This window comes from Taurulus bubalis (assembly GCF_910589615.1).
Source record: "Taurulus bubalis genome assembly, chromosome: 18".
Lineage (NCBI taxonomy): Eukaryota > Metazoa > Chordata > Actinopteri > Perciformes > Cottidae > Taurulus > Taurulus bubalis.
The window spans coordinates 9,354,160-9,374,068 of record NC_136606.1 but is presented as its reverse complement, the minus strand read 5'-3'; the positions used below and the strand labels follow the sequence as shown (position 1 = coordinate 9,374,068).

The window sequence follows — 19,909 nt, the reverse complement described above, 5'->3', positions numbered from 1 at the left end:
TATGCCATGACTTATGGGTGGTGGTGTACTGAAGTCACCCTAATATAAAATGATATAACTGAGGTGTGTGTGTGTGTGTGTGTGTGTGTGTGTGTGTGTGTGTGTGTGTGTGTGTGTGTGTGTGATGCATTTTTACAGTGGTATTCATATATATATATATATATATATATATATATATATATATATATATATATATATATATATATATATATATATATATATATTTTCTTTTACAGTGTAGTATCCCTAGGTTTACAGAAGGTAACATGAGCCGCTTCAGTAAACAAAGGAATTCCACACACTGTAAAAAATACTCAAGTAGTTCTGCATCAGCTAACTATTTTGGCATGTTGGTAAACTGTGTATAGATGCACACTACAGCGTGAGGCAGCTGTTGAACTACCGTCTTACAAAACCTCGACGTTTTGTAACAGCGTGTCTGACAACGTGACGGAGCCTCTCTGACCGAGCAGCAGGCACCGAGGACCGGGAGGATCTCTGACATCGAGCACTGCAACTACTGCTGCCACAACTATTGCTGCTAAGTATGTCTGGCTGCCGTACAATCATTTGTTTACTGAGAAACGACTTGCGTCTTCACGACAATGAGGTAAGACTGAATCTCTTACGAGCCTTTACACTTATGACGTCATTTTGTTATTTAGCACATATTTAACCGACAAGTAAACGTGTCTGATGAACGTTATGCGCCTGCGTGTACTATTTGCTTTGTCACCGTCACTACGAGAACATTTTCGGGATATTATTTAGCTAGTATGTTTGCAAATATCATCAAGTTAGTTTTGTTTCGCCGAAAGCAACAACAATGATACTTCCGGTTTTTATTCGTTTGAGAATTTAAAAGCCTCTCCTTCATAGTGAAATGACCAGTAATGTGCAATTTATCACAAGAACTGCACAAATTATACTTAAAAAAACAATCTCCCAATCCTGCGGGTCTTCAGTCAGTCAGCCACAATGGAGGATATTGACATCTACTTACGTGTAACGTTACGACTTCCGGGTGCGATTTTCAAAATAAAAGACATTGTTTTCCAAACTAAAAAGAAAAGGTATTTGTTTATTTTTTTTGTCTCTGAAACTCAGGTTATCTATTTTTAACATAAGCTGGCATGGTACCATGGAAGTGCACTTACAGCAGCCACATTTGTAGTTCCAAAACAGTTTGCTCAAATAACTAAATTGACTGTTTAGCGTTTGTTGCAATTAGACCATGGTCACTTTTCCTAAGAGATGATCATATTTCACCTACTTTGTACTCTTTATATGCAGCTTTTCCACTGGGCTCAAAGAAATGCAGAGTACATTGTCCCACTGTACTGCTTCGACCCCAGACATTATGTGGGAACGTACAACTACAACCTACCAAAGACTGGGCCTTTCCGCCTGCGCTTCTTACTGGAGAGTATCAGGGACCTTAGAAGCATAATGCTCAACAAGGGCAGGTAACTAAACAGCTGTTTGTTGACCGGTCTTCTTGTATATAACCTCAATTTGTGTGTCTTCTACTGCTTTATTTATGTTGCTGAATATCTCCACTGTGTAGAGTGGTCTTTGTTATTGAATTAAAAACCCATAATCTCTTAACAAGATTTAAAAGTGATCATTAACTTATATGTCATGTTATTGTTACACACACACTTGGTACAGACCTTGTCCTCAGCTTTTTAGGATTTAATTGATTCAGTTGCAACAGGATCAGGACACACCTGAGCTTATAGAAGGTTATGTTGATGTTAACATGGGTCCGGCACACACTGTTGCCATCATTTGTTCAGGTCAGTAAGGGGGAAGTTGCTAGATCTCTATCCAGGATGCAGCTTGCATGGTCTGGGACATATTTTGTGTGTATGTGTGTACTTTTGTGTCACAGCAACCTCGTGGTGAGACGAGGTAAGCCGGAGGAGGTAGTTGCAGAACTCATCAAGCAACTGGGCTCTGTCAGCACAGTGGCGTTCCACGAAGAGGTAGTTTCAAACAGTCTTTCTCTTATTGAAGTGATCACATCTCAGTTGCATCCGCTCGTGATTTTGACAGTTGTTACTTCATGTACTTATGTTCCAGGTGGCCTCGGAAGAGCTGAATGTCGAGAAACGAGTGAAGGATGTCTGTGCACAGATGAAGGTCAAAGTTCACACCTGCTGGGGGTCGACGCTGTACCACAGAGATGATCTTCCATTTCACCACATATCCAGGTGAGAAAGGATATGGTTTGCCTGGGACAAAGCATCCACGTTCTGCTTGACATCCTGTTTTTGATTCTGGCAGTGTTGTGGGAGATGCAGGTTAAGAGTATTTCTCCCTGGTTCGTTAGGCTGCCTGATGTGTACACTCAGTTCAGGAAGGCAGCGGAGACCCAGAGCAGGGTGAGGCCTCTGCTCCCAACTCCTGAGCAGCTAAAGCCTCTCCCACAGGGGTTGGAGGAAGGAGCCATTCCTACAGCAGAGGACCTGGGACAGACAGGTGAATAATGGCTTATCTGCTCTATCCAAATGAGATTAATTCATACAATCTTGCACTTTACCTTTTGTGTCTTCGTGTAATGTGAGTTTGCTGAAATGTCTATCAGTATCACTATGATAAATTCCTGTGTATTTATTTTGTGTGCTTATTAAATTGACTTTTGCATAAATGTCTGTACATGCTGCTGGCAATAAGGGATCACAAAGTGTTCATTTCATGCAGCGCCTCTATTAAGTAAATCGACACTGCTGCTACTTTCAGAATTCAATAGGCAGACTGCTGAGCACAGATTTCCTCATTAACTGCCGGCGAGCGCCGACCGGCTCTATTTCCATGTACCAGATGAAGCTTTTATGATTCCGAGTGTCTTAATGCGCATCGGGGACAATTTAACATATGTGAAATCAGTCGGATGCTGAAATTCTTCTCTTGTTTTATTCTCCTAGAGCCTTTGGCTGATCCTCGCTCAGCCTTCCCCTCCAGTGGTGGTGAAAGTCAAGCTCTGGCTAGACTCAAACACTATTTCTGGGACACTGTGAGTACAACATAATTATACACAGGCACTAGTTTTCTACTTATAAAATGGCAAAAAACACAAGGCGATGTATTATAGGTGTCATAAATATATGTTTTCTATTTTGTAGGATGCAGTTGCGACCTACAAGGAGACTCGTAATGGCTTGATTGGGATGGATTATTCCACTAAATTTGCACCTTGGTGAGTGTTATTGTATCATTTCCTCTACTGTTGAATGCTTACAAGAGTTTAATGTTCCATTCCTATAAATATGTCACTCACGGTGCTCCTCTGGCGTTCTGCAGGCTGGCGATGGGTTGCATTTCACCCAGGTATATTTATCATCAGATCCAGCAGTATGAAAAGGAGCGAACAGCCAATCAGAGCACATACTGGTAAGTCTCGAGATGAGATAAGATACAAAACAATAAAAATCAAATCGACTCAATCATAGGCCATTATTTAGTCAAAACTAATACAAAGTTGTCTTCATTGCTGTCTTTCAGGGTCATTTTTGAACTTTTGTGGAGGGATTATTTCAAGTTTGTAGGCGTCAAGTATGGCAACAGACTGTTTCAGATCAAAGGTCAAATTGGCACCTATTCAGCAAATATTTTTTTTAACACACCATAAATGAATGTAAAGCTCATGGTAATTTTCCTCAGGACTCCAAGACAAATCTGTTCCATGGAAAAAGGACATGGGGCTGTTCAATGCTTGGAAAGGTTTGGACCATTTTTCACAAAATGTTCTTTATTGAAACATTAAGTTGTGTTTAAATGGGTACAGTGCAGCTGAACATATGTATCATTTGTAATTACAGAAGGACGAACAGGAGTGCCCTTCGTGGACGCCAACATGAGAGAGTTGGCGATGACGGGCTTTATGTCCAACAGGGGGCGACAGAATGTTGCTAGCTTCCTCACAAAAGACTTGGGCCTGGACTGGAGGATGGGAGCGGAGCTGTTTGAATACCTTCTGGTAAGATGGTTTTACTTTTTTAAAGGATTTGTATTTTTAATAAATAGAATAAATCAATTTATTCATTAACAACTACCTGAGTCTTTATATTTTATATTGAGATGATGATACTCACAAGAGCCTTGCCTTCTTAATTTTTTATTTTCCTCCAAAGATCGACCATGATGTCTGCAGCAACTATGGCAACTGGCTGTACAGCGCTGGCATAGGGAATGACCCCAGAGAGAACAGGAAGTTCAACATGATAAAGCAAGGCCTCGACTACGACAACAACGTATGTTTGAGAAGAATCCCGACTTGTCAGTTTCATTTCCCTTTTTGACTTTTGTTTTGAACTTGCCAAAGTTTGCTGTCACAGGAAGGCGATGGAACCAGAAACATGTGAAAGAAGCTGTGATGTGGAGATTTCAGTCACTGATGGGTTTCCGTTCCACACGCCTCTGTTTTAGGGCGACTATGTGCGTCAGTGGGTTCCTGAGCTGCAGGGGATCATGGGATCTGACGTGCACGCGCCCTGGACCCTCGGCACCGTTTCGCTGTCGCATGCGCATGTGTCCCTTGGTGAGACCTACCCCACCCCCATCGTCATGGCGCCTGAATGGAGCCGACACGTTAACAAGAAACCGGTGAGTGTTTGAGAAAAGGGAAGTGGACAGTATGATTACTGCTGGGAAAGCATTTATTACTGCACTTACTATGTTTACAATTTTGTGGTACTTAGATATTTTACTTTGTGCCTCAACTCCACTATACAGCGCGATATATTATCCTTTTTATCTGACTGATTTTGCCTAAAACAACACATGATAAGCTTGTAAATACAAAGTATTGTTTGATATTAAACCAGTGGTTCATAAACATCTTTTAAAACCTCACAGTAAAGGCAAATGTATGTTTTCCTGTTTTTGTCAGAGTGGCACAGGGCCGTCACCAAGAGGAAAGAAGGGCCCATCTCACACTCCCAAACAGCATCAGGACAGAGGCATTGATTTCTATTTCTCCAGAAGCAAAAACCTGTAAACCTGTCTGTAAGCAAACACTGACCACGTGGACGGAGGCTCAGAGGATGGAAGCTCCAGTGACGCAAACGTGGACTGTTACTGTAAAATCTGTGTTGCACACTGTCGCGTTTATTGAGGGAAGTTGTCCGATGAGGATTAAAGGAAATGCATGTTCTGCTCCAACACTTGAACATGTCTGATCTGTTTGCCATCAGCTCTGGAGAGGCGTAGCCAAAATAAAGCGCCTTTTATGGACTTGTTTCCTATTAAGATTACATCTGATTAAGCCGCAACGTGGTCTTTAGGTTGATGCAATGGAACATCTTTTTGCTGTAGTTTTTGTGCATAGTTTTTATCTTGCCCTCTTCTTATGTCTGTTGAATACAAAAAAAGTAAAACAATTGTACATCCACAGTTGTTTTACCTTTTTTATTCGTTTTCAGAGGTGGTTCTCAAATAAAATAGCTAAATTAAGAGATATTGTTCTGCAATCAGAATCAGAACCATGTATTGCCATGTATGTTTTCACATACAAGGAAGTTGTCCTGGCGGGAGGTCATTTCTATTCTATTCAGCATTTTATTTCACTAATGATTCAAGGAAGGAGGTAGAGCCGATCTGTCAGTGAAAGAATGAAAGCGTCATGCAAGAAAAGGGAACAGAAACACTTCAACACAGATTAACTATATTTCCACCAATAATGTTCCTTTAGTTCCCACCATTGCAAGCCGTTTCACTCATCAATAATACATATATTTCTTTAGTTTCTGGGTGAGCGATAATACCAGCGATAATAACAACTCTTGTGCAAGCGCACTTCAGTGTCAGGAGGTACAGTATCTCCTCCCCGCATGACGCAGTACGCAGCATTTGTCATCACTTCCTCCTGTTGCCACTGACAGGTAGGCTGTGGACGCCGGACTTTCGTCACAATGTTTCCCTGTTTTGTATTTTAACTAAAGCCTTCTCGTCTCACGAAACTTTGGAACATGGCTTGCTTCGATTCAGAGTCTGAGTTGTGGACGATTCCTCTCGTCGCGCTGAATATGTGCGTGCGGAAAAAGTTGGGTCTGTACCTCAACCCCAGAAACCCAGTGGCCGCGGACTGGATGGCAGTTGCGGAGAGCATGGGCTTCAATTACCTGGAGATAAAGAACTACGAGGCGGTAAAAAGTCCCACCGAATCGGTCTTGGAGGACTGGCAGGCTCGCTGCGCGGACGCGACGGTCGGGAAGCTGCTGTCGATACTGGAGGAGGTGGAGAGAAGAGACATCGTGGAGGATCTGCGTCCTCTGATGGGTGCGTTGGTGACATTTGGAAAGTGGGTTTAAATGCGTATCTCATTGGTGCAGGTGCCCGACATAAGAGGTGCTAATTTATAGTATGTATGAGCCTGTTTTCATCGCCCATTCTGCCCCTGTACACTAATCCAGGAAGTGATTCACATGTTTGAATTCTCATATTGGAAAATCTCAGTCTTTATTGCACCAGTATTTCAACATATTTGTGCTAAAACAAAGTTTCTATAACATCTGGACCCACCTATTGTTTGCAAACCACTGACGGAGACACTTCAACTGTGTGTGTGTGTGTGTGTGTGTGTGTGTGTGTGTGTGTGTGTGTGTGTGCGTGTGCGCGCCTTAATATTTTTTTTCCCAAGCAGATGAGGATGTCAGGAAGTATGGAGAGAACCAGAAGAAGAATGCAAAGCTCCCACTTCAGGTGGCGGAGGTGGACAGCTGTTTCCCTCGCACCTCAGAGAGGATTGGCCTCACCCTGGAGGACGACCCGGAGGGTCAGTATTTGTGTTAAAACATGTACAACATTTACAAAAGTGCTGCAAATTTGCAAAAGCACTGCACTTGAATATTTCCATTATTTTTACAACTTTATACCAGTCCCCTCTATTGTTGTAATATTGTACTTTTAGCCTATTACATTCATCTGACAAAGCCCAAAAGTATACAACAAACCAACTGCAACAATACAATGCTGATTACGTGTTAATACATCTGTATTAATAGTCCAATCATGTTTTAACACTCTAAATTAGTTCATTTTGGTTAATGACTACATATTGCTTATGAAATGTAAATAAGTAAGTACATTTAGATGATATCGTATTAATACTTTTGCTTAATTAAATGACTGGCCTACTTCTTCCACCACTGGTAATGAGAAAATAGTTGGACAGTGTCAGATTGTGTTCCAGTCAACTACACTTTGAGCGATTGTTACTGTTATGATCAATGTATTAGCTAAAAGTTGGTTTACATGAGTCGTGGCTGACTTGTTAGAGGTTGAGTGCACAACTGTTGTCTGTCCAACTTCAAGACAACGGATTATTAGTGTAAAACCTTCAATAACTAGAATGACTTTAGGTTGCCCACAATCAATAGTTTCCAATGGTTAAAAATGTATTCCATGCGCCTTATCAGGTTCTTTATGACAAGTCTCCATGACCCTCTAAATGTCATGTGGTGGCGAAGATATTATAAATTAGTGACTTAGTTCAAGTCAGATTTGAGATAGTGATAGCAGCATAATTTTTTCTGCTCCGAATCTCTCTCTAATCACTCGTGGCTGCACGTCGTGTGGTTTTCTCGTCCTGCTCATGTTTTGCTTCTGTGGAATAAATATGCGTTATTGAATTTAATCTAACTGAATTGAATCCAGGTGTTCCAGAGCGGTTCGATGCCTTCATCTGCTACTGCCAGAAGGACTTTGAGTTTGTCCGTGAGATGATCCGCGAGCTGGAACAGACCGAGTACAAGCTGAAGCTGTGTGTGTTCGACCGAGATGTCCTCCCAGGCTCCTGCGTGTGGACCATCACGAGTGAACTCATTGAGAAGAGGTGGTTTATCGACACGCGCTCACCATGTTTGTTCTGTTTATCTGGCCTGTTCAAACAAACAGGGAGGCCAAAGCACAGTCACGCTTGCATGATCTTGTGCTTTTTCGGTATTGTTAGCATGCAACACTTTGTATTGCGATGCAATGCAGACTTCTGTGTGATGTGAACCAGGCCTGCTGCTTATTCACAGTATATAACACGATGTATTCTACCTTCAGTGGCTCTGATAATAATCTGTTTGGGGGAAAACATTTGAAATTGAAAGTTCCCAGACACAAAAGACTTGAAAGTTTCAGTTGCGGCAGAAAGCTAAACTTTTCCTAATAACAGTTTCATTTTGAATTTCCATAGAGAAAGCCACTAGAGAGCAAGAAATCAAAGTTTTCTGTCTTAAAATCTCCCTCATTTCTACATTTGCTTTTATGTGACCATCTGTGCAGGTGTAAGAGGATGGTGGTGGTGATTTCTGATGAATACCTCGACAGTGATGCCTGTGACTTTCAGACCAAGTTTGCTCTCAGTCTCTGTCCCGGTAAGTTGCATGTATGTACAGCTTTCTTTATCTGACATATACCTGTGCATGTATGGATATGAACTTACTTTTTCACTCTCTCTCTGTTGAGGAGCTCAAAGTAAACGGCTTATTCCAGTAATCTACAAGCCAATGACGAGGCCGTTCCCCAGCATCCTACGCTTCCTCACCATATGCGACTACACCCGGCCTTGCACACAGGCCTGGTTCTGGACACGGCTGGCGAAAGTTCTCTCACTGCCATAACCATGGACCAGGCAGTCAATTGTGTTAAAATGTTCCTTTTTTATTCTATTAAAGCGGGTTTGGAAAATGACCAAACGTCACAGGTTAAAAGTATATACTATTGCTTTTGATCCTTGTCCTGCAGAACACATACTGAGTTTATAAGAGAGTGTATTATGGTGGAAACTATTTGTGTTTCCTATGAAGATGACTGGATATTGACTCTATGAAACTCAAGCTGTACAAGGATAGCAAAGTTCTCACTGCACACAGCCGTTATTGTGTTTAAAAAAAAACACAAGTTGTGCCTGCCACTGTGTTGTATTTATGTGGGGAGTACTGGCGAACAGGATGTGTTTGTTTTTGCGGCAGTCTGTACTAAATGCTCTATGATAGATCTGTGTTTTTTTTTCTTTGCGCTGGCCACTTCCTCTTATGAGTCAACTTCGAGGTGAGATTGTAGCTTAAAAGGAAGAGATATTGTGATTGTCTTCCACTTGTTAAATTTTACTGACTGCTGATACCTGCCTCTCCTGTCTGTCTCAATGTCTACATTTGATTTTGTACTTTTGATATGGTCTTTTCAGAACAGTTTATTAAAGTGAATTTATTCTACATTGAATAAATGGTCTGAATATTATTTCCTCAAAAATAATGTTAACACACATTTCAAGGGCATTTTCCTTTTTATGTAAAAAAAACAAAACAATATTTATACTGTAACAAAAGCACAATATGTTCTGATCTTCTCCACCATGTGTCACGATTGTGCAAGTTCTGCATGTTATACAATTAACCAACAGAGGTGTCGCTAATTGAATGCTGTAAAAAAGGTTGAGTACATTTTACAGTTAAAGCATGAGCATCCAATCATAGAGCAGTGTATGTGTGTACTGTCCAATCAGAGGACAGGAGGGTCCTATAGCAACACGCCTCTTTTATGATTACGGAAAATATGCCCCGAGTATAGCCTGTCAGGTAGAACTTCGCAACCCATTTAATGACTAAACGTGCACAAATGAATGAAATTGTTGTGGGTTAGGAAGGCTCGAGAGTGATGTGAGTTAATATGAGCAACACATATTTGGATTGTTTGCTTTAGAAGACGAATGAAAGCCTGCAAGACTAGAATCTAGGCATAATTTAGATTCGACAAAAAACAGCCCGCCATTAAAAGTGTGGCGGAACCCAAAGGCTTGATTCGCTTTTTGGGCATGTTTCACCAATAGGTTTTTCCCCCTTTTACCTAATATTTACACACTCGTTGAAGCACCAGCTTTTACATAGAAAGTAACATTCACAGATATAATTTTGGGCAAACGTCTCGATGTTTTTAGCTCACGTTATTAATATTTTTTTTGTATTTTTGGCACCGCTAGTTTCCTCCTGAATGACTGTTCTGAAGCTATTCTGCGGTCCCACACTCAATATGTCCGCCGGGGAGGTCTGCGTTTGCTCAGTAGGAATGCGGTAGGCGGGGCCGTTACGCTCGTGTCAAACTTTGGGAATGACAGGAGTGCTGCAGGATTCGATAAGAAGGGGAAGTGTCGCCCTTGTTGGTCCTGTTTGGATTACTTTGACTTCTTTTTACACCCTCTCTTTGGATTCACCAGCTTTCTGAAGATAGGACGGCCTCAGCCATGTCGGAGGACCTGAGCTCCCAAACCTGGTCCATCAACAAAGATGATTATGAGCTGCACGAGGTGATTGGTATGTGATCCTGAGCTCGTTATGCTTAACGTTTGTGTCAACCGACATCATTTCTGCCATTGGCTTCATAACGAGGAGGCTCGTCACGGCAGACGCAGGCTCCGATATCTCCCGTGTTTAAAGCGAGCAGAAGGCATCTTCTTCTTCTTCTTACTCTGGAGCGATGTTAGGTTCGTCACGTTTGCTAACTTGGCAATCCCAGCCGGGCGGTGACTTGTGACATGTTTCCAGGCAAGAGCGGTTACCCCCGTCCGCTGGGGCTGTGCCGAGGTGGTAAACGAGCGTCATGATAACGTTACTGCCTTGTGAGGCGAGGACTATTTGCTGGAAAGGAGTATGTGGACAGCAACGTTAGCGTAAAATATATATATGTGTTTTTTAATTAAATGTAATGTACTCTGAGTATAGTGCGCCGGCTGCAATTACAATAACTATATCTCGTTTAAATGTGTTGGTAAGTTATATTAGACTGAACCCATCCTACAGAGTAGGTTTTAAAGTGACATTTTATATATATTTATATTCTCAAATATATCTTTTTATTTGGGGATGACACTGTATTGTAGCGTTAAATGCTAAATCATATCAGCCACCACTGACAGAGACACTTAAACTATGTGTGTGAGTGCGCGTGCGTGTTCATGCACATTCCCAATTAAAATACAGTTCACTGGATATTCAAGCACAGAACCTTTTCCAAAAACACTCGTGTTGCTAGTGCAGAGTCCAGAGATTATAGACTTCCTTCCCGGAGTAGGGTATCGTTTTGGGCGATTTACTGCCTGAATGAATCCATTTATGTTCCAGTTCAAGTTTTTTTTTTTTTTTTTTTTACAACACAATAATTGCTTTGCTTGGCCACATTTCCTCCAGTGTGACAGGAGGCTTGTTACACCTTTCCTGTGCCATGCTTAGCCTCGGGGTGTCCAGTCCAGAGAATGGCTTGCAGGTTGGCTGGCCTGAGGAATGACGGCAATTACTTAGAGGTCCTGAATAGTTCCCCTCCATAAATACCTGACACTGTCCTACCTTTGGTTGACTTTGTTTCGTAAAGAGGAGTGTTTACCATACAAGTAAAGTATTGTCGGCTCAAATCAGTTAGTTTGTGCCTCTGGTTTACTTTACCTATGTGCTTCCTCTACAGGGAATCAGTGTTTATTGAGGGTCTATTCTACAGGCCCTTAATGAACCTTTTTGTATATTTGTTTTTTAAAAGACTTGGATTTAACTATAACTCATTTCTACATTCCCATTTTCTTGGAAAGTTTGATTTGGGGCACCCCACAAGATAACGCCCTGCAATTTAACATGCACACAGATAAAGCCCCCCCTTGTATAGAAGCCAGTTCTGTGGCATTTTCCTATGCAGCGTGCAGCACAAATTGTCAGCATAGGTTTGAAACTGGTGCGGCTGTTTCGAGGTTGGACTACATTATGCTCAGGGTAAATGGGGAAATTACTGAAGAACTTGACTACCAGTTGGTCTGCTTTGTCTATCATCTGAATTAACAGAACCCTCTGTGTGAGGCTGTGTTCCCAGGTTCCTCGTGCACACAAGTTAAACTAGGAAACTCGTCCTGTTTGGCATCTGCTTCTGTTCAAATTCAACCGGGTAAACACTCCTGTGGAGCCTTCTCTCTCTCTCTCTCTCTCTCTCTCTGCGCTCTCTCTCTCTCTCTCTCTCTCTCTCTCTCTCTCTCTCTCTCTCTCTCTCTCTCTCTCTCTCTCTCTCTCTCTCTCTGCGCTCTTACTTCATATTCCCAACACCGCTTTAGATCGGAGTTGATGCAGTTGTCTATTTCAGGCCTCCTGCTACTGTAGATCGGTGATTTGTTTTTAATCAATCTGCTCCCCCCCCAAACCATTATGTTTAGTTCACAATGTGGAAATATTGGAGAATAGTCCTTTTACCTTTTACTACCAATTGACACTCTGAAGCGCTCTCGCTGTTCTCATCATGTAGACGGGGGATCACACTAAATCAGTGTCCCTTCCTCGGGTTACCAGCTTGACATTTGCCATCAGTATTTCCCTAAACACATTGCCCTTTTCTAAATCACAGGAGAGAATTGAACTACTCTGGGAAAAACTCATGAGATAGAAGCCTCAGTAGGGAGAATGTGGTAACTTAATTTGCCAAAGAAATTGCTTGAGCTTTTAAGTCGGTAGTGTGGGTTTTTGTTCAGGTGGTATATTCTCGAGGTTGCACAACAGTCAGGGGTGGGTGGTGGTGTTTTGGAGTGTGTATTCAGGGAGGAGAGTGGGTAAACACAATTGCAGTATTGAGTACTTCAAATGTGCCCAGGCGGCTGTTAATATAAAAATACCTTTTTATAATTTAGATTTTTCTCAGATTGCAGCGGCAGGTAGCATGCGTTCGTCTCTCCATCATGACTTGCAGTGGTACTGATGTTTTTACTGCTTAAAGCCTCACTGATTGACAAAAGGTGTGTTTTTCTTTATATTGGTCATTTTTAGCCTGTTATTGTCCCCATCAGAACGTGCGGTATGGTATGTGCAAATACTTATAAAAATTGCAATTGGAGCAAAGAGACCTTCCTGTTTTCCCAGCACAAAGTGCAAACAAATCCATTATATCTATTCAGGTCACAATAGCCCACGGCGATGTCATCAAATTGCGTCTTTTGTCTGACCAACACTTTAGAACTAAAGATATTCAGGTTGTTTTTCCAATTTTGAAGCTGAAAACAGTAAATATTTGTCATGTTTGTTCAAAGAACGACCGTAACTATAAACTAACGCTTATCAAAATAGAAATAACAATCTGTTGCTATACTCATCGATAGAGTGAGTGATCGTTTCGGTTCTACTTGTTACGCAGCATTTAAACCCTTTTAAGGTCCCACTCCCACAGAAACTGTTGGGGAGACGCTGTATGATGTTGCCTACAGCGCAGCTGGAAGGTTGGTGGTCTGAGGATGGCCCTGCATACCCAGCATGCCCAGCAGAGCTATTGTTTTGGTAACTTCCCCATGGAAAGAGGACTTGTTATGTCATGGTTCACGCCCACTTACTGAACAGAGCCCATAGGAAGAAAACACACAGCTTGCTTTCTCATTTCCGATCAGACTTCGGATCCTTCATGTTGGCAAATGTGGACTGGGAACTTTCTGCTCCCAACCATGTTTCCTCCCTGTTGCTTGTCCTACCACTCAGATAGTTAAAAAATACAACTTAAAGGATGATCTCATCCGAATTGGAAGCAAATGGCAACATTTAAAAAAAATGTTATGTCAACTTCAAGTTTAGGTCCGATTTAATTTATAGAATATTGCAGCCTGTGATATCGGAGGAATATATGCACTAAAATGCAGTTCTTTTCATGTGTGTACATTTGTCATTGTGACTTTGAATAATATGTTGAATGTCAGCCAGGTATGCAGAGGAAATGTATTAAAAGACAATTGACGTCAGCACCAAACTGCCCTGGTGAGAGCAGGAAAGAGAAACTGGGAGGTGCTGCCACTGCTGGTGACCTCCTCCATTGAGGAGCTAATTCAAGACCATGCTAATCGGATATAATATTGTAATATGACAAAGTGACCAGAACAGTGGATGTTCTGTCTCGACCTTCCCAAAGCGAGTATTTTCACCTCTTCATGATGCCAATAATGTGAGGTATCATTATGAGGATTATACATCTCATGAGCAAGAACTCTTTAATGAAACATTGAAATTTAAAGTGCCTCTCGGTATTTGAATGCTCTTTGATCTGCTGTAATAGTTTTTGATTAAAAGAGCTGTATTTAACATTCTGAAAATAAAATGGCAGCAAGCAACCTTTGTCTCTCTCTATAAAGATGCAGTGGAGTAACGTCTACCTGAGCAGAGAATGATGGCGCTCTCCCTCTGTGCTTCTCAGTCGGCACTTTCGCCATCGTCTGCGCCGTTAGCCGTATGCCGCCGACTTGCCTTCACCATGTTGAGAGCCAATCGAAATGATCCCGATCTCGTATCTTGCACCTTAAAGTGCAATGCTGCTGCTTAGTCAGCTTATTCTTCTGTTTTGCGATCTATCTTATATAATAGACTTCACAGAGCTGCACCCGAATAGGAGGAATGCAAACATTCCACACTCGGAAGTCAACTTCTTAAAGAGCAAACATGTCAGCTTGCAGGTTAAAGAGTAACTGTACACGTAAACATGTTTTTTTTTAACCCGATGAACTAAACGATATGTCTGTACTATGATGAAACACATATATGCTGTTATTATTTATAAAAAACAGCATCACATGAAACTGGCTCAAAACGCCATCTACTGCTTTGAATGAGCCCTAACCTTACAAGGCCGATTCTGAGATAACTCAAAGTAGTGTTTCAGCAGTGGGGCTGTCGGGGTGTGATTCTTGTCTCATTTATGGTTTGATAAACAGTAAATCCATCAAATTCAGTGCCACATGCCACATCGCTTTTTTCCAAGCTTGTCATGCAGAAAAGGAAACTGCTTTCATCTCTTAGCTCGCCCACTGGTATTCAGTGGGTGGATTAGGCTCAGTCCTGGGGGTGAAGTCACACTAATGGCAGACCCTCATGGAGTATTTATAGCTAAACAGTTATAGTCATTGCGAAGAAAAAAAATCTGACATGACCCATTCATAAATTGATAGGTTATAGTATTATACTCATGGGACTTGTTTTGAGGAAACATGCTTACAGAAAACATTGGGTGCTTTTTCCAAAGATCATGATTGTAGTGTCAATGTTTTCAACTTGTCCCACCCTGTCTGCAACCTTTTTCACTATCTAGAGTAGACCTTTACATCTCGAGCTGGAACAGATTGCAGGTTTCTTTGTTTTTTTTTAGAGGTTTTCTTGACATGTTTTGGGGTTTTATTTGGCTTCTGACACAAACGGAGAAAGAAGAAGAGCAGGGTTTTTCTCGAGGCTGTTTGTTTATCTTAAAATGTTAACAACACTATAACAAATTGAATCAAACATGGCAGCAAATGGAAATCAACAAACCAAAAAGCGCCATAACTTGGTATCCCTCTCTTATATTTTCAGCTGACAGCTGGATGATCTTCATTTGGTTTCACCTAATGTGGTAACTTAATATATAGATTTGATTTAGCAAGTCAAATCTTGTCTGTGCCTCTGGGAGAATGTAGGGTTTTAAATCTGTTCCCGATTCCTGTTCTGTTTGTAATCTGATCATTTATTAAGTGATTTACAAAAGATAAAAACAAACCGACTGCACGATCTGCAGCCTTTATGTCTGTGCCAGACTGTTTAGCAGATTAGACGTCGGCCGGACTTTTTCAAAGCTCTGGCGCTGCTGCAGCGCTCGGCTTTTGTCAGGACGGCTCTTTTGTGTGCTTCCTCCCATTTCGGACGGAGAGCGTGGTGAAGATTTTTGTCTGTGAGAATGGCAGAGACGTGACAATGTGTGGCTTATTTTGTAAGAGAGGACTGTCTGCGTTCCCCCTGTGTGCATCGTAGCATAATCACTCAATTTACAGCTTTGGTTAAAACCTCAAAGGCCATGTGAAATATTTAATAATCATGTCACTGTATCCAAATATTAGAGCCACGACTATTCCGATCAGAGTAACCTTGTGCTACGCCAGGAAGTATCAACTTTAAACTTGATTTGTTTGTCATATTACATACATACATGAAATGGGTCTTCTGCAGGAGCAGTGGGCTGTTGAAAGGCGCCCGTGCAGCAACTAGGGCGTTCAGTGTCTTGCTCAAGGACACTTCGACATGCAAACTATGGGGAGACCAGGGATCGAACCGGCTACCTTGTGGTTGCAGGACGACCACTCTCCCCATGAGCTACAGCCGCCCCTCAAAGTGCATCAGGGCTGCGTTTCCTCGCGTTTCCAACTGGCCAGTGTTCAGTCTAATTGGCTTGCAGGGCCTTGGTGCCCCTTGACCTTGTCTGCTGCAAACTCAACAAGCTCCCCTTTTTTTGTTTCATCCTCCATACACACATATAAGCACATATGCTCTCCAGCTTGTCCAGCCACCCCTGACGACTGGCTGTTTGTTTGTTTGGAGGAATTTACACTTCAACGTGTGCAGGGCAACTGACTCCCTGTGGTCCGGCCAAGGCTGAGCTCCTCATCACTGGCCGACCTCCAGAGGTTTGTTTGGTATTGCTGCTGGTCTAGGTGTTGGGGAATATATATTTACAGGCCTGTTCAGCCCCGTTAGTTTTGTGCAATGGCGGAGTGAGCTGCGATTACTTGGATGCTGGAGAGTTGAGCAATGCCAGCAACATGTTGTCAGAGATTTCCAGGCAATAGATGGGCCCCCACTACAACTGTAAGGAGAAGGCTTTCACATATGGGGCTTTAAGTGACCGTTACTTTCTATCAATTACAGGAAATTACAAGGAAATTGAAATTTTATTGGATTATTTTGGAGGGCAAGAGTTTGTGGTTGATCTCAGTCTTTGGTATATCAAATAAGTTTATGCTGTTTTGTCTCTCATATGGCCTGAAGTTCTAATTATCTTAAATGAAAACAGTTGAATAAAAAGCTTATTTGTCTTCAGGGACAGCTTTACTTTTTAATTAAAATCAGAGAACTGTTTATTTTCTTTAATATAGTTCTTTTTTTCTTCTTTTTTAAACCTCCATACACAACTGGCTCACTGAAATCTCCAAACAATGAGCACTTTGTTAATTTGGGCATAGCTATGAAGAGGGCACAGGAGGTGAGGAAAAGCTTACTGGAAGGCAGACCGACTCCTCACTCACCAAAGCCAACCTGTTGCCAGAGGACAATGTGCTCCCAGCATTGCTCATCGTCGTGTATACTCCGGGGATCTTGTGCAAACAGCTGTGCGTGTGCGTGCGCTGCATTAAGTAAGAGCACTGAGGGGGCAGTGAAGTCGCCTCTCACGAAGCAGGAACAACGGGCGTACCTCTGCTGGGGAGGATATTACAAGCTTCTACTCTGACTATGACACATTATTCAAAATAGAGATTAGCCCGCTGCTGGGGGATTTATGATTTAATCATTTTATAATCTATGTGTTCTTTGCTTGTATATTAGAATAGAAGTTGAGGTGCAAATTAGCATAACCCTCCCACTGATGCTTTTAGACGAGGTAGCGTAGAAAGTTAGGATGATTTAATAGGGTCTAAGTCTTGAAAAGTTCATTAAATGCATATATGAAAAAGTATTGTTCAGTTGTAATGCATACATAAAAAAAATATTTAATATTTAAAATAAAATATTCACATACATTGTTGTGTATGTGACAAATAAACCTGTGGATCCTTGAAACAGAGTTTTAGAGCTACAATCATGTTCTGGGTTGTGGTATTTGGAGCTGTAAAGATTGATTGCCAGATTTCAATGAACAGCGAACAAAATGTTTGTCTCTTGCCAGGTTTCTAAAAAGGAAACTTTTTAATCTGCTCCTCTCTGGCGTAAACCTCGCTCTGGAGGTTGGCTGGGGATGTCTGGTTTAGCAGAGTCACCGGCCCCAATCAGACCCGCTTCATCAGGCAGGATTTGGGAAAGCTGATTCATAATTGATGAACAGACGGTTAAGCCGTGCCAAAGAGAAATCGGATGACTCCCCGCAGAACTCGCAGAACTCTGCTTAACCATCTTGAACTGATTTTAAAGTGATGCTAAAAGTGAAGTTTATTATCCTACAGTAGCCATTATTTTTGGATGTATACAGGGGTTAGTGAAGGACCAAGCAATTAACAGAAACCTGGGCAACCTAAGGATGTGAATATGAACTGAAATAAATGTGATTTATGTGCCAACGTTTCATTTCCACAACAGCACTAACGAGTAATTTTTGTGTGTGTGTGCCTGAGATGACGATGAATCATAATCAACCTGATAATATGTTGTTTTCCTGTCTGTTTTCAGGGAGCGGGGCCACAGCAGTGGTTCAAGCGGCCTACTGTTTACCACGCAAGGAGAAGGTGGCCATCAAACGTATCAACCTCGAGAAGTGCCAAACAAGTATGGACGAACTCCTGGTAAGAGACCCACAACACTGCTGAGTAGATGCGTATTAGACTTGCACGAAGAGGAAAAAGTTCCATCATTGGCAGAGCAGACGGGATAGCATCCTGCTCGTTTCTCGTCTCGTCCGAGCAGCCAGACAAACATTCGGCGGTGGGACAGTGCATCTCGTGGCTAGATAGCTAAACTAACTTAGCTGCTCAGCTGCAGCTCACTAAACAGCTTGTAAAAAAAACTCTGCAAATGTCACTTCGGCCGAGTTGGATGCTGGAGCGGTGGTCCTCACTCGTCAATACCACTATCAACACGCTGTCTGCCGATGACACGCAGGTGACGGTGAACGTTTATTTACCTTGTCTCTCGTTGCCTGTGGTGTAACGCCGGCATGCTATTAGCCTCCCAGCTGTCAATCAGACACCGACACGCCCCTCCAGCCGGCTTTAATGTAAGTTACATTCCTGATTCTTCCCCAAAGACGTTTTTTTTCTTTCATTTTTACTACTAAAAAGTGATTAACTACATACAAAAACATGTTGACATTATCTTTGACCAAAAAAAGGGATGACTAAATGAGATTTCAGTTGGCCTTGGAATGTTTTCATGACCTTGGGAGCTCGTTCCTCGCAGCACCAGATTTCCTTTAGGGCTTTGTCTCTGTGGTCTATGCGTGAACATGGAGTGAGTTCCACCTCTGCTTTTCATTACTCAGTTTCTCCGAGCCCCCCCTCCAACCATCCCCATCACTTCAAACACTACTCTGGTTGTTTTTCGAAGAAGGACCGCACTTACTGCCAGGAAACTATTAGACCACCGCGGGACATCTTCCTGAAGGCCGTACGGGGTCTTTATGCCCTCAATGCAATCTTGTGCCGCAGCTCTGTACATCATTTACTGTACGACTTGTGCTTTACGACTTAGCTCAGGAGGTGGGGGGATTATAGCCGGCTCCTCTGCAGAGATGATCAGGTGCTCCTTTGTGACGTATTGTAGCTTTGGAGATGGAAAGGAGTTTCTTGGGCACAATATAGAAAATTGCATGTTAGCTGTCCACAACCTTTTTGTTGTTGTCAGGTTTTGGTCTGACACTGAGAAACGAGCTGTTGTTAGATTAGACCAGAAGTGCAATTGGTGGATTTTTCCATCCAAAAGTCTGCGAAGGTAACTTGCAAAAGCTTATACGTGTGCATGGAAGATCACTGCTCGAGATTCCTCCCTACTCACTCGCAATACCAAACCGAGGAAGAACCCTTCCCCACCCCCCAAAGATTTCTGTAGGATGAATCAGGGGAATGTTGCTCCTAGATTCTCGGAGCAGGCGGTCACATGGAATACATCGAGGTCGGATTTCCTGCCTGTGGTTCCCCCCCGCCCTCCAATTCCACAGCCTAATGGGTACCTAGTCAAACAGCGAGGATGCATCAAATTGAACCCAGAAGCAGCTTTAAAAGAGGACGAAGCAGGTCTTTAATCTTGGCTATGAAATGCGTTAATGTCAGGATAGCCATGATCTGTCCTGTCTCTTGTGTCTCCATATGCAGTGGCATGTTGTAGTTATTCCTGGCATAGCAGTTTGACGGACAGGCGCTTTCGAGTGATGAGATGAAGAGGAGGTTTGTTTACAATTTGAGTGCATTCACTTT

The 19,909-nt window shown here is 42.3% G+C and overlaps 3 protein-coding genes across 6 annotated transcripts in view; all 3 read left to right on the top strand.

Moving 5' to 3' along the window:
• Positions 1-489: 489 nt before the first annotated feature.
• On the top strand, positions 490-5,249 carry cry-dash (cryptochrome DASH). Its single transcript, XM_079234611.1, has 14 exons — positions 490-610; positions 1,294-1,466; positions 1,895-1,988; positions 2,086-2,216; positions 2,336-2,484; positions 2,931-3,019; positions 3,129-3,202; positions 3,307-3,396; positions 3,508-3,587; positions 3,667-3,726; positions 3,825-3,982; positions 4,137-4,256; positions 4,432-4,608; positions 4,895-5,249. The coding sequence occupies exons 1-14, from the start codon at positions 548-550 to the stop codon at positions 5,000-5,002; spliced, it is 1,566 nt and encodes a 521-aa protein (XP_079090737.1). The 5' UTR covers positions 490-547; the 3' UTR covers positions 5,003-5,249.
• Positions 5,250-5,923: 674 nt separating this feature from the next.
• Positions 5,924-9,214, top strand: myd88 (MYD88 innate immune signal transduction adaptor). 2 transcript variants are annotated; one of them, XM_079234610.1, is made up of 5 exons: positions 5,924-6,282; positions 6,647-6,778; positions 7,660-7,837; positions 8,278-8,369; positions 8,464-9,214. In XM_079234610.1, the coding sequence occupies exons 1-5, from the start codon at positions 5,973-5,975 to the stop codon at positions 8,613-8,615; spliced, it is 864 nt and encodes a 287-aa protein (XP_079090736.1). In that variant the 5' UTR covers positions 5,924-5,972; the 3' UTR covers positions 8,616-9,214. The 2 variants fall into 2 exon arrangements, with proteins under 2 accessions (XP_079090736.1, XP_079090735.1); XM_079234609.1 differs by having other exon boundaries at positions 8,461-9,214.
• A 963-nt stretch (positions 9,215-10,177) lies between these two features.
• Positions 10,178-19,909, top strand: part of oxsr1b (oxidative stress responsive kinase 1b) — a 36,604-nt gene continuing 26,872 nt past the window's right edge. For all 3 annotated transcript variants that reach the window (XM_079233994.1, XM_079233992.1, XM_079233993.1), the window contains exons 1-2: positions 10,178-10,304; positions 18,171-18,283. In XM_079233994.1, coding sequence (XP_079090120.1) covers positions 10,235-10,304; positions 18,171-18,283 — 183 coding nt within the window. In that variant the 5' untranslated portion in view covers positions 10,178-10,234. The remainder of the gene's footprint in view (positions 10,305-18,170; positions 18,284-19,909) is intronic.